General features: G+C 55.0%; 1 protein-coding gene across 5 annotated transcripts in view; it reads left to right on the top strand.

The window, feature by feature from the left end:
• The window catches only part of HIP1 (huntingtin interacting protein 1), a 50,296-nt gene that overhangs the window by 18,693 nt on the left and 17,985 nt on the right, over positions 1–13,618 (top strand). For 4 of the 5 annotated variants that reach the window (XR_014318873.1, XR_014318874.1, XM_082776463.1 and 1 more), the window contains exons 2-5: positions 9,845–9,908; positions 10,600–10,742; positions 11,464–11,520; positions 12,790–12,870. Coding sequence is in view for 3 of the 5 variants with exons in the window: in XM_082776463.1 (XP_082632589.1) it covers positions 9,845–9,908; positions 10,600–10,742; positions 11,464–11,520; positions 12,790–12,870 (345 nt within the window). In the remaining 2 variants the exon portion in view is untranslated. Of the gene's footprint in view, positions 1–1,590; positions 1,782–9,844; positions 9,909–10,599; positions 10,743–11,463; positions 11,521–12,789; positions 12,871–13,618 lie in introns of those variants that run through there. The other variant, XM_082776464.1, reaches the window with a different exon arrangement.

Raw genomic sequence — 13,618 nt, 5'->3', positions numbered from 1 at the left:
ACCAAGATTTTCTTGGGGCAGATAATGAGCTTTTTCCCATATCCCATAACCAGCTGGATGTTGCTGACCAAAGGGCTTTGCAGCAAGGAGGGAGCAAACCCAGCTCCCTTTCTCAAGTCACAGCACTCAATTCTGGTTTTGCCTCCCTTGCTGCAGTAGGTACTGCGTCTTCCACCGCCAGCACCACAGGGGCCTGATGCACCCTTCCTGCCACAGGCCTACTGTGCATATGTGCTCGGAGCCCCGTCATGCCTGGCGTGATGGGGACAAGTGCCCACGATGGGGACTGGTGCCCACACCCAGCGTGCTGCCTTGTGCATACCCACGGGCTGGGACGAGCAGCAGGGACCAGACCACCTGCTCCCATAGGAACCGGGCATCACAGTTCATTTAAAGTGGGAAATTCCTCTTTTGGCCTTTTTGTCACATTGCCAGGGTTCTACAAGGTGAGGGCAGTAGGTGAAAGCTGCAAATGGATAAGGTGTAAAATTTGGCTATAGGTTAGAATCAGTCAGTCCAGCAAAAGGAGGAGGTTCATAGCTGCAGTGAAGCAGTGTGTCTGTGTGTCTGTCCCACATGGGAATCTCGGTGGAGACTTTGAGAGCCACCAGAGGGAAAACACTACCTGGTCTTGGCTCCAAAAGCATCCCCCATGGCTGGAACTTGCTTGGTGACTTGGGTCAGCGTGATCTGGGTGCTCCTGGGCCCAAGGGGTGGCTCTCAGTCCCCACAGGTCCCTGCAGAGTGCATGGGATGTCGAATTCTGTGATCTTGTTAAGAGCAGCCAAGTCACCATCCATTAACAAGGGGCTGTGCCATGACTAGACTAAAGTAGTAATCTGGGAGGCTTATTGAGTTAGTCTAGGGCTAGCATCACAGAACATTTTTTTGCTTGAGGCCATGAAGCTTCTTCTCTGCCTTCTGCAGAGGGTTAGCTGTGTTTCAGTGCCATGATGCTTTTCCTCCTACCTGCTTTGGATTTGCTTTTGGGAATTTAAAGAATGATTATAGAATTGTTTGGGTTTCTTTTATACCCCCCATTTGAAGATGCTAAAGAGCTTCTCAAACACTGGTAGCAGCTGGGAACAGCAAAGATACTGACCTGCTGTTGTGTTCCCTCCTGTCCCACAACGAAGGGGGATTCTCTGGTCCACGGCCAGGTGATGCCAGCCGGCACACTGTGCCTCCCCGAGGACGGGGAGCACGCGCACTGTACCAGCCTGATTGCTTTTTTGTTGCAGGAGAGATCACGGCCCATGAGCTCTTGTCTCAGAGAGAGCACGGACAGGTCACCTGCAGGACCACCGGGTGTAGGATCCCCAGCAGCGCCCGGGGGGCACGGAGAAGGGGCACAGGGATGGGGCGGTGCCCTCCCCAGGCGCTCCTGGCTGCCCCAAAGCCCGCAGCTCCAGGGTGCAGCCGGGCACCCACGAAGCTCCCCCCCGGCCACCAGCCCGGGGCCGCCTTTGTTGTCCAGCGCGGGGGCGAGCGCGCCCCCGCCGGCCCTCCCATCCCCCGCCCCCACCCCGCGGGGCTGCGCCGTGGCTCGCGGGAGCGCGCCGCGTGCGGGTGCGCGCTTCCAACTCCCCCCCCCCCCCCCCCAGCTCCTCCGCGGAGCCTCCCGCGCCCCCGCCCCGCTCCCGCCCCGCGCCGCCGCCGTGGGAGCCGCGGAGCCGCTGCGGCCGGGAGCGGGGAGCGGGGAGTGGGGCCCGTCCCCGCCGATCGGGCTCCGGCGAGCCGGCCTCAGCCCGGCTGGAGAGGCCATGGAGGCGGGCAAAATGGTGAGTGCATCCTCCTCCTCCTCCGGGGCCCCCAGCAGCGGTGCGGCGCTCCGAGGGCTGCGGAGGGGGGGACCAGCGGCCCCGGGGGAGAGGGTCAGTGCTCCGGGGGGAGCTGCTGGAGCTGGGATTGAGGGCTTGCTCCCTCCCGAGGCGGGCGCTTGGCAAGTTTCATCTGTTTGCGAAACCCCCACCAACCCGAATTTGGGTGTTTTTTGCTGTGAAAGCAGGAAGAAACAGCCCGGTGTTACTGGACGTGTTGCAACGGGAACCGTACTCCAGCTGTCGGGGATTCATCCCCGGCGGGAGGCGTCGTTGGGGTTAAGCTGATCCCCGCTGCAAGGCAGCTCCCCTGTGTTGGGGTGCACTCCTACCCGCACGTTGCCATGCACCCCGCATTTGGGTTAGCAGGGTACAGGCCGTGCCCTGTCTGCTCAAGCTGCCACGCATGGCTAGCCGGGATGCATAAGGCCAGCCCCTGCTTGGTCACAAGGGATGGAGATGGGTTGAGGGAAGCAGGGCATGAGGAGCCATCCTGGCATGGAGGCACGGCCATCCCCTGCGCTGGTCACCTTGAGAGGGAGATTTTGCTTTTCACTACCCCCAGGTTGGGAGCAGCGAGGATGGGGGCACAGGTGCTCTGGCAGAGCAGGGCTGGGGACAGGATGAGGTGGCAGGGGTGTAGCAGCAGGGAGCCAGCAGGGTCCAGGCTGTTCTTGGCTCCTGCACAGGATCCAGGTGTCCCCAAGGAACACCTGGACGTTTCTGGAGTAACCAGCTTGCAGCCATCTGTCTGGGTGGTGGCTGTTCGTTTAACAAACTGACGTAGGGAAGAGGAATGCTCCCTTAATTTTCTCACATCTGCCCACAGTGGCAAGGGACTCTTCATTCTGTTCAGAGGAGCTGCTGCTTTGCAGGAGGAGCTGCAAGGAAGGATTTCCACAAGAGTGCCTGTTGCTGCCTTTACAGCCTGGGGTTCGCCCAGCCAGGGACCATTCTGCTGGTGCTACCGCGCCGCGGGCATTCCTGCCAGGCAGGGTGACCCACAGCTCTGCGTCTGGTGCTTAAACAGTCCGTGGCATAGTGCATGGGGCTGTCACCTCATCCCGGAGCACTTCAGGGTGCCTGTCACATGGGAGATAGCAGAGATTGCTGTACTCTGAGATGTGCTTTGCAGGCTGTCTTGCTGTTGAAGGGACTAGTTTCGTCCTGAAGACATCTCCATAAGATTTAACATTTCCCAAGCAAGTTTGGTCCTGGGATGGCTGCTGGTCACTACAAAGCTCATCTGGAGATGAGCATGTGGCATTCTGGTTCTCCCTGCATCCTCAGGCATCCTGTATCTCTCCCGTGATTCCTCCCCTATTATAAAAGTGCCTGAATGTTGGTATTTGTCAGCAAGCAGAAGACTCCAGTTGGGGCCACTGGGAAAGTATCAGGAGTATTTGAAGACTGTGGAGGACCTTCCTGGAACACTGACCCCAGAAAACATAGTGATCCTCCCTCCACTGATGCAAATCACCACTGGTGGAAGAGATTATCTTTGCATAAAATCCCCACTTAAAATTAAAAGCCTGGCTAATGGGACAGTGTGCGGAAAGGGCTTCTGGCCATGACAGAGCAGGCTGGGCAATGTGGGGCACAAGTGCAATTGGCTGATGATGATATCATGCCCTTATCAATAATTAAGTAAGAAGAGTAATGAGTGGTTGTCAGGGGGAGTGGCTACAGAGGAGCTGGGGAAGCTCTGCTAGTGGAATCCATGCTGCCCAGTGGGAGCAGGGCTCAGGTGCTCATGGTGCCCATGTCAACGTGTGTAAGGGCTCACTGCCATGTGGTTTTCTCACTGCTTCTGGATCTGGCAGGTCATTCCAGTGTCTGCTTGCACTGGGGCTTCTGGTCACTGCAGGTCTGATTGTGCCCCAGGGGGATGATGTCTGATGGGGAGCTCTCTTACCCAACCAGTGAACTGGCTCTGTTCTCAGCTGCTGCATCTGGTGGAAGGAGGTGGTTTCTGGCCAACCTCATGGCCTGCCTCCTGGTGCTGACAGCTCTTTTCCCAGAGGGGCTGCAGGAAGGAGTGAGGCTGAGCAGGATCCATGCTGGCTCCTGAGGCAGCTGGAGCACTCCCCAGGTTCTGCTGCAGTCTCAGCTGACTTTTCATTTGACTACTTGTTTCACCTGGAGGTTTCAAATGGATCCTAGGCTTTACTGTGTAAACTCCCTGGATGGTCATTAGTGAGGTTTGGCCTATTCCATAGCCTTAGTTTTTGCCAGCAATTCTCCCCAAAATTGATTTTCCTTCTGTCCTTTCTTTCCCAAAGCTTTTCTGTGTGTTGAAAGAGTCCATGTTCCTTAAATTGGATTAAAAAAAAAAAAAAAAAAAAAAAAAAGGAATAAAATTCAGAGCTTGGAGTGTGTCCAAGTAATTAATCTGCATAAGCTGTTTATGGTATTTGAGAAATCAAGTGTCCCAACTGTTTGGGTTTTGATACCAGGATGGTATGAAGTGCTGTGTGAGGTGGTGTTTAACGCAGCAAGCTCTTGTTTCCAGGGTCGGTATAACCAAAGCCTTCAGACCTATGCTAACAGCTCGGCTCTCCCTTCCTGGCATCAGCCAGATCTCCACTATCCACATCAGACTTCTCACTCAAGTCTCTGACACCCATCACAAGTCAATTGAGTGCTTTTCTTCATTCTTTCTCTTTGATTGGCTCAAAGGCAGTGGGAGCGATCAAATTTCTCTGTCTCTTCCCACCCTGCCTCTCATGATACTGTTGAGCCTACTATTTGAGTTGGAAGATCCACAAAGCCACCTTCTAGGAGCAATTTCTTGCACATACTGTTCATAGAAGCACGACTTGCAGATGCTTTCCACAAGTTTGATGCAACTCTGCTGCCCTCAGGAGTAGCTGGGAGCTAGTGGGATGGTCTCCTCTGTTCTTATGTTCAGATGCACTCAAAATGTGCATCCCTTGAATTATTTTATGTTTTCTATTGTGATAACAGTGCTGTGGCTCATGAGGCAGATGCCACAGATCTTGCTGAGGAGTCCGACAGCTGCTCAGCCCTCTTGTGTTGCCTTGTGGTGTGCAGAATAAGATGGAGACCTCTAAATATTGCACCACCCCTTCCTGTCCCAGAGCAGTAGGTTTTTCTCCTCAAAACACCACACATGCTGGATGTGCTGTTCTATAACACTCATGTCATGCTTTGACTTGTGCAGGTGAGCATTAATGGTTGGGAGGCCAAGCATCATATAGGTCTGAAGTCATTGTCTTCCCAACCTCAGGAGAGTAGAACCAAAGGCAGTGGTGTTACATGGTGCAGTGTCACCTCTGGTCTGGCCATGTCTGTACCAAGAAGAACCTCACATGCAGTGCTCGCTCCCTGTAGCAAAGTGCCCTGCGCTGCCCCAAGCCATTGGCTTGTGCCAGACCATGCATGGCCTTTCAGAGAGCAGGTTACTTTGGGAGCTGAGGTTTTCTTTTCCCAAGTGAACATTAAGTAAATCTCCAGCCCTGGATGCAGTGTGCAAACCCTCGTGGATGTGGTGAGGTTTCAGGGTGTCTAAAGCCAGAGGCAAGCATTGCTTTGGGAAAAATGTGGTTGTTTCTTACAGCCCAAGTGAAGGCAAATGATGAGACTTGTGCCTTTCTGGGTATTAGTCTGTGGTTGATTGGAGCAGCTCAGGGTGTGTGATCCCTGGAGTGGCTTCAGCTCCTCAGTGGGAGGCAGAAGAGCACTTTGTTTCTAAGTTCATGGGTCCAGGAATGGAAGCCCCTGATGCAGCCAAATTGCCCAGATTAAAGGTTGGAAAATATTTTTTATGTCTCCTTTCACTCCCAGTTCAAAGAGAGCATTTAGGACTATGATGGAAGGCTGCGAGCCACTCAGTTTTTGCTGGGCATTCTCTTATTTTGTACAACGAAATGTATACACATGTGTATACATGTGTGTGTATGAGGCATGCCACCTGGCCTGCCATGCTGCCTCCACAGCCTCTGTTTCTTCACTTCCCTTCCACTGCGGTTGTGTACAAAACCAGGGCTGTTCCCTGCCTGGGTGCTACTGTATAAGGCCATGAGGCTGAGCTGCGTGGTAGCTGCCTCCTTGGGCATGCCTGTGCTTTACTGCAGCTCTCAGGAGCTCCCAGTCCTGAGCGGGTCATGAATCACTGCAGGCGTTATCCAGCCCACTTTGCTTCGGGACGTCGCAGCGGAAAGCCTTTCCTGAGCTTGGAGAGCCTGTGTTTTGCTTTTGGCTGCTGCAGTTGAGTGATGTTTAAAAAGAGACATGTGCCCTTTGAGCAGCTGTGATTTACACCTCTGGAAGGCTCCCTCACTTCCCAGGGGGATTGTCATGTACTGCTCCCCGGCCCTGCTGCCCAGCGACCACAGTGGAGCTTTGCTGAGCTGGGATTTGCATTTTAATTAATTTCACAAATTTTTCCAGGCAGCTCTGTGCTGGTCAGATCTTCTCATTTGCTTCCCCTGGAGCCCCTGTGTCTGCAGGGCTTGGTTGAGAGCAGTTTTCCGGAGGTATGCTCAATCCCAGCTATCCATTTATAGAAAGGAATTAAGAAGAAATGAGGAGCATTACTAAGAGGATTTGCACTGCAACTTACTCAGTTTCTCCAAATAATTTGAAATAGCTCTGGATTCTTTAATCAACACTCATTTCCTTTTGGAAATGAAAGGAGATGTGGGAAGGCGCCATGCAGCTACTGTGCAGAGCTGAACTGTTCTCTGCATAATAGGAGATTTGCAATTCAAAGGATGCTAAGCTTGTAATTTGGGGAAATCTGGAAGGGGGATGAGGATGTGCATATCTACATGTGCATGTGAAAGAGAGGGACTGGTCTCACTGCACTCAGAGAGCCCTCTGTAGCTCTGTCTCAGATCCCACATGTGTTTTTGTGCCCCTTTGTTCCTCTGGGTGGTGCCTGTGGTCACACACCCGGAGCCATGTTTTGGTTGATCTGCTCCCGTCAGTGCTCACCTGAGCTGTGCCCCGTGCTCCAGCCCCATGGCCCTGCTGTGGGGATGCTGATGCAGTGGTGCAACCCCAGCAGCTCTTGCTGTGTGCATGGGGCCCACTGACGCTCCACCAGCTTCTCCTCTCACTTCCTCTCCAGCCCAAATTTGTGGCATCGCACCAAAGGATTGCACAAAAGAGGAAATGAGGGGGTACAGGGAGGGTGCATTTGCAGAGGCATCATCTCCACTGCATGCCTGTCTCCCCAAGCAGTCTCCCCATGTTGGCCCCAGTGCCAGCTCTGGCATCCCTCCATCAGCTCAGAGAAACCAGAGCAGGGCTGTGGCACCACCAAGGAAACATTCATGGCCTGGAGGTCAGAAACAGCTACTGCGATGGAGAAACTCACAATTAAAACACCATAGTGGCTGGGAGCGGTGCCTCGCCCATGCTTCTCCCTACCTGTCAGCTGGCATAAAAGGCATATAATCTCCTTTCAAGACAGCCCAGCATCTCTCGTGAGACACCTCAGCCTTTTTGACCCATTTTTGCAGCCAAAACACTCTTGCTGCTGCTCCATGTCTCTGTTTGCTTTCATGGGTACTGCTCCAGCCCAACGCCTGTGGCGGCTCTGCCTGAGCCAGTGGTGGCAGGCAGCACTGGAGCATCATTGGGCCATCGAGCCCAAAACCTCCCCATCATCTGTACTAGGCCTCAAAGGGACAGCAGGGCTTGGGGACGGGACTCCCAGAGGCCACCACGCAGAGCAGACCAGGCATGGCGTCATGGCTGCTGCCCCTGCTGTCCCGCTCCACTTGGGTTCCTAGTGCCAGGAGCCTGCCAGGCCTGCACCAAAGCCTTGTCCTTGACTCATCAGGAAAAGCCAACAGGAAGCAGCAGTTTAAGCTTGGAGCTCCACTTCCAGCTTTTCCGGGGGAACAGAGGCCATGCAGGACCCCCCCGGCTCCACTTCCCTCTGGAGCCAGCCCAGCCCAGCTGTGAGGAGGGCGTGAGCCAGGACTGTTGGCCTGCAGCCTCCTGTAGAAGGAACCATCTGGGTTCCCTCCACCATCCCTGCAGGGTCTCTTTCAGCTTCCATTAAGCAAGGCCGAGCAGCAGGCTCTGCCCTGTGCCCACACCTCAGCCAGGTTGGCCTGGTGCAGGATGCTCACAGCAGGCAGGGAGCACGGCAAGCAGCAGCGCAGCATGACCGGCGACTGATGTGTATCCTCAGCAGAGCCTGTGCCATATGGGTGGTAGTGAAAAAAAGCAAAGGGATAAATGGATTAGCCGTGCTCTAAAGCCCCCATGCTGTTGTCCACTGCTGGAATGAGCAGCAGTGTCCCCACAGCACAACCAGGACACACCGTTTTGTCTAAAGAGGGGTGCTTGGCCCTAGGGGGTTCCTCTTGAGGCTGCAGTTGTGAGTTCAAGCAGAAGCCATCTCAGCCCATAAGCATATTGTCCCCACTCCAGCTGGCGGGTGCCTGGGGGCAGAGATGTTTTGGGGGGAAGGTGGGTTGTGCTTCACCTTGTTTGCTGGGGGGTTGGGCCATGCCCAGCTGCATGTGGGGTGTGTATGGCTGTGCCCTTGGTTGCCCTATGGTCCTGCTTCCCTTATGAGAACATTTTGGAGATGTGGAGTGCTGCAGGGATGCAGGACGGACTGTCAATGAGTAAGGCACTGGAATCAGTCCCACTGCTTTAATTGGCTTGCATCAGTAATTAACTACTTCTGACAGAGCTGAGCCAGCCTATTTCTTCCATCAATAGCATGGATCCTCACAGAGCACTGGGAACGTGAGTGTTCTGGTGTCCAGCAGGTGCTGGATGTTGCTGTGAGCAGAGCATGAGCCTGCGGAGCGGGTGGCTCCATGCCAGAACCATAGCACTCACACCAAGCAGCTTCCTTGATCCGCTTGGTTTTGACCACTGCCTGTGGCTGGGCTTGGAACAGGCTTAGTCCCACAAGGTTTGTGTGCCTGTGAGAGCCAAAACACCTTCTAGGCCCAGTCCAGTTCTCAGCCCTGCTGCATACTTGAGAAAGCAGATGCAGAAGGAGGATAAGGCTAAAAAAAACACTCAAAATCCTGTAAAGAAAACACCTCCAGCAACTGCCTCTCTGTAGGCTACAGAGCGCACTGACTTCTCACTCTGTGCCTATGCTTCTCAATGTGGGCTTCACAAAGTCCACAACATTTGCATTGCAAACCATGCCTTTCCTGGCAGAGAGCTGAGAGCAGCCTGAGGGTATGGTGGGCTTGGCTGCACTGGGGAGGGTTGTGCCAGCTCCAAGTGGGGCGGGAGCAGCTGGGGAGTCCCTGGCTGCAGGGAGGAGCATATGGTGGGGCTGGGAGGGGGCACAGACGGAGCAGGAGCAGGAGTGTAGCTGGGCTGCGACATGGAGGTCAATGGGTTCTGGCTGGAGGAGGGAAAGCTGCAGCAGGAAATGGGGAGAGCTGTTGGGGGTGCATCTCCTGCCCTCCTCCACCATGCACATGGTAAAACTATCCCATGGCTGAAGGTACTCACAAAGCTGCTCAATTTCCTCTGTCCAGTGCACACCCGTCACTCCACTTTGGCAGTGATTAAGCTGGGACCTGTTGTTTGTTGCCAAATGACACGGCCATCCCAGGTCCTGTTCTGCTCTGTACTGCTCATGGTGGTCTCACCGTTCCAGTACTGGATTTCCCCATCCTCCCTGAAACACCCTCTCTGCTCAGCACCCAGCAGAAAGCAGAGCTGGAGCTGCTGGCTGCTACCCGTGATCCAAGATCAGGGGAGAAATTTGTCTTCCCCTGCCTGAGCCACCACCTCTAGGGCAGGAGAGGGTCCTTTTGTGGTTGCTGCTTTAATTGCATCATTATTATGCTGAGTAAATGAGTTCTGGCAGCAGCTGAACCTGGCAGATGCCAGGCACATCCCAGAAAGGCATCCAGGAATGGGCAGTGTCCAGCTGGCACAGGCCAGCAGCTGCTTCGTGGGCCGGGGACCTGGATGGGACCCAGGCCCCAACAGGTGCTGGCATAGCGGGGGTACTGGGGGAACCCAAATCCTTCCCATCTCATCCCCCCCCTTCTGTTTTTCAGACTGTCAGCATCAATAAGGCTATTAATACACAGGAAGTGGCTGTCAAGGAGAAACACGCCAGAAATATCCTTCCGAGAGTTGGCCACAGGACAAGCAAGCGTGGGAGCTGGCTGGGGCTGCTTGGAAAAGGGCCCGCAGCAAGGCAGCACGTGGTGGGGGTGCCGGGCAGGCTGCTGGGGTGCTTGGGGGGGCTGGATGAGACCCCCAGGGGCTCTCCCTGCTGGCTAGGGCTTCCTGGCATGGCACCAACAATCCGTCCATTTAGTCCAGGCCATCTCATGGGAGCGGTGATGGGAGGGATGGAGGGGCAGATGATGCTGGGTCAAAGCACTGTCACTAAAAGCTGACCTCTGGCATCGCAGCAGGGTCAGCGGAGGGACCTGCCCACCTGACTCTGAGCATGCAGTGGCATTCCTGGGGCAGCGGTGTGCAGGGTGCCTGGGCAGCGTTGCCTGTGCTTGGCAGCCTATCATTGGTGGCTAGGCTTCCCTCAGCTCTGCGGGTGCTGGTTGGGAGAGGACAGCATGTCCCTCGTGCACAGCAGCCCTGCTTGCCCCACACTTGGCATCAACACTCTGCTGCCCAGCTTTGTGGGGTTCATTCTCCTGTCCCCTCAAATTCACAGGGATGGGCACAGATGCTCTGCAGGACCCCATGTTTTATGCCGATGGGGTTGCAGGGTTGGGAGTGGTTTCGAAGCAGCCAGCCAAGCTGTGGGGCAACTTCCACCCCCATTTCCTTGACCAGCCTCCACCATGCATCCTGGGCACGCACCACGAAAAGGGGGCACAGACCTTCTGGTCAGTGGTGAACAGGCTGCCGCTCTCAGGCAACGCCGTGCTCTGCTGGAAGTTCTGCCACGTCTTCCACAAGCTCCTCCGCGATGGCCATTCGAACGTGAGTGCTGTCCCACGCTCCCAACTGCATGAGGAGACCTCATATTCATCAGCACCCTTCAGACTCCTGACCCTTTCCTTGAATTTTGTGTGCTGGAACTGATGTCTGTCCCCAAAACACTGGAGTCCCTCCACTCCCTGACTTGACCCCAGCTGTGTCCTGCAGAGCTCTGGTACCAGTGTCCCAACGCTTCTCAGTGCAGCAAGCTTGGCTCAGCAGCCAACCTGGGACCAAAGCTCTTCCTGGGGGTCCGCATGGGGCAGTAGGGGTGTCAGCCAGACGTTACCCTCCCGCAGCTGTGAGTAGTGAAAGGCAGCAGGGAGTCCTCAGCAGGGACTGGACAGGGCATCCCTCCCCATGTGCTTTGCAGGAGCCTTCATGGTGCCAGTCTGCCCACAATAGCCCGCACTAAGTCATGAAGAATAACTCACCCTGGTGCCTACCATGACTGCAGTGATGGTGCTGGAGGAACCACTGTCCCCGGGGTATTGGCATGCGTGCAGGAGCTGCCAAACAGGATCCTGCCCTATGCATGGACAGGGAGATGGAGGCACTCTGGGGCTGGGAAGTAACAGGGCAGCAGGCTGGCTGCAGAGTCAGGAACATGTCCAGGGCACCCATTCCTTAGACTAATTGCTGGGTCACGATAACACACACTTTGCCGTCAGTGCCCGGGCATGCCACCCTCATTTGCTGATTATTTTCTTCTTCATCTGTCCAGGTCCTGAAGGATTCTGTGAGGTACAAGAATGAGCTGAGTGACATGAGCAGGATGTGGGTAAGTGGTTGACCCTGCCAGCTGTGGGACTCTGTGGCTGCCCAAACGGAGGGTGAAATGGGGCCAGCTCCTCAGCAGGGACTGTGTGGTCATCTCACCTGCGAGGAGCTAGATGCTGGGTTCTGAGCACCAGGGACGCACAAAATCCCTCAGGGCTCACTCTGCCCGTCAGCACAGTCTCAACACCTCCCCAGAGCCTCCTAGCCTGGAAGTGCTGTATCTGCTCAGTTCGCCTCATCATGCTGCAGAGAGGGGTGAATGAGACGGAGTATTTATAGCAAGAAATACTCACAATAGCTTAAGTGACTTTTTTTCCAGATACAGTAGGTTAAATCAGGCACCAGAAGTTCAGGAGAGCAGGGCAAGGCAGGCTGCAGGAGATGGGCTGGGAGTTGTGGGGATGTGTGAAGCAGGAAGATGATGCTGGTGGAGAAGAACATCACTGAGACAGCACAGGAGAGGGGCGCAGGGCAGCTGAAAGGCAAGCAGGACCCCCAAGGAGGGTTGAAGAGATGCAGCTTGAAACTGAGCTCAATGTGATGGGTGGGTGGCTTGAGCACACCAGACTTGGTGTGCAGGTCGCATTCAGTATCCACTTCCATCAAAATAAAACACGTTGGGCAAAACTAAACATATTCAGATACTGGAACAGGCTCCCTAGGGAAAGTGGTCATAGCACCAAGCCTACTGGAATACCAGAAGCATTCACTCTCTCAAAAATATAGCTTAATTTTTAGGTAGTCTTGTGTGGAGTCAGGAATTGGACTCTGATCCTTGTGGGTACCTTTCAACTGACTGCAATTCTGTTATTCTATGATTCTGTGATGTGCTTTCTGTTTTATGGCAAAACCCAGTAAAAGTGTTCTGATAGTCAAAAGCAGAACTGAAATCTGCAATATGAGAGACTGAGATGAGAAGATGGTGGCCAAATCCCCTGCCATGACCCTCCCCAGGCCCATATAGAGGGCCTAAACCACATGCAGGTGGTGGAAGTGCACAGAACTCCCCTTAGTATCCCAGAGGGCACAGCACACTTGGCCAGCTTGTATGGCAGTGGTGTATCGAGGAAGAGGAGGAGGAAGATGAAGAAGGTGCTGGGCCTTTGACTGCTGCTGACCCAGGCAGCGTAGGGCAGAGGCACAGGTCAGTAGGATGGGGCAGGAGTCCAGGTAGGCAGGGGTCAGATCTGTCACTGCCCACAGCAAAGCAAGAAGGCTTTTTTGAAGGCACAGCCCGACCAAGGTCTGAACATCTTCTTGGTATCCCCAGGGCCACCTGAGCGAGGGCTATGGACAGCTGTGCAGCATCTACCTCAAACTGCTGAGAACCAAGATGGAGTTTCACACAAAGGTGAGCATCCCGTCCCGTCCCGTCCCATCCCATCCCATCCCATCCCATCCCATCCCATCCCATCCCATCCCATCCCATCCCATCCCATCCCATCCCATCCCATCCCATCCCATCCTCACCACCACGTGTCCCCAGCCTGCTTGTCACTTGGACCTTAGTGATGAGCTGCCTCGCAAAGGGTAGTTGAAGCATGTCAAGGGCACTAAGCCATGCCGTCTGGCTTGGTGGAGCCTGGCTGTCGCACTAGGCACCAGAGGTAGGACTTGCTGAGCCACTGCTGCATTGAGGGATGGGTGCTGGGGAGCCTGGGGCTCAGCCCTGCTCCCAAAGCACAGCTGGGCTGTGGGAGTTCATGCTACAGGGAGCTGCAGGGGCAGAAGTTGGTGGCAATGCAGGACAGCAACAGGCAGAGCTGCTGCAGGAGTGTCATCCTGGCTGTGACCCCAGCATGTCCTCTTCTGTATTGTGACCATCGTGAAACATGCCCCAGACTGCTAGTGTCTGGATCAGAAGTGTCCCAAGGACCACAGCCTCAGGGACAGCTGTTCTCATGGTGGCACCTGGCATGGTCTTCCTTGTGCTGAATGCAGGGGGCTATGCAAAGTACGGAGAGACCCCCAGCCTTGGGGTGCACATCCCCTCCTGAGCTCTGCAGGAGCCCAGGCACCTGGGCAGGCAGAGGGGGCAGAGCCGCAGTGTGCCGGGCTGAGCAGGGCAGGCTGAGGTAGAGCAGCTGTAGTGCACAGCA

This window comes from Aythya marila (genome assembly GCF_965140915.1).
Source record: "Aythya marila genome assembly, chromosome: 20".
Taxonomy (NCBI): Eukaryota; Metazoa; Chordata; class Aves; order Anseriformes; family Anatidae; genus Aythya; species Aythya marila.
This window is presented reverse-complemented; position numbering and strand designations above follow the sequence as displayed.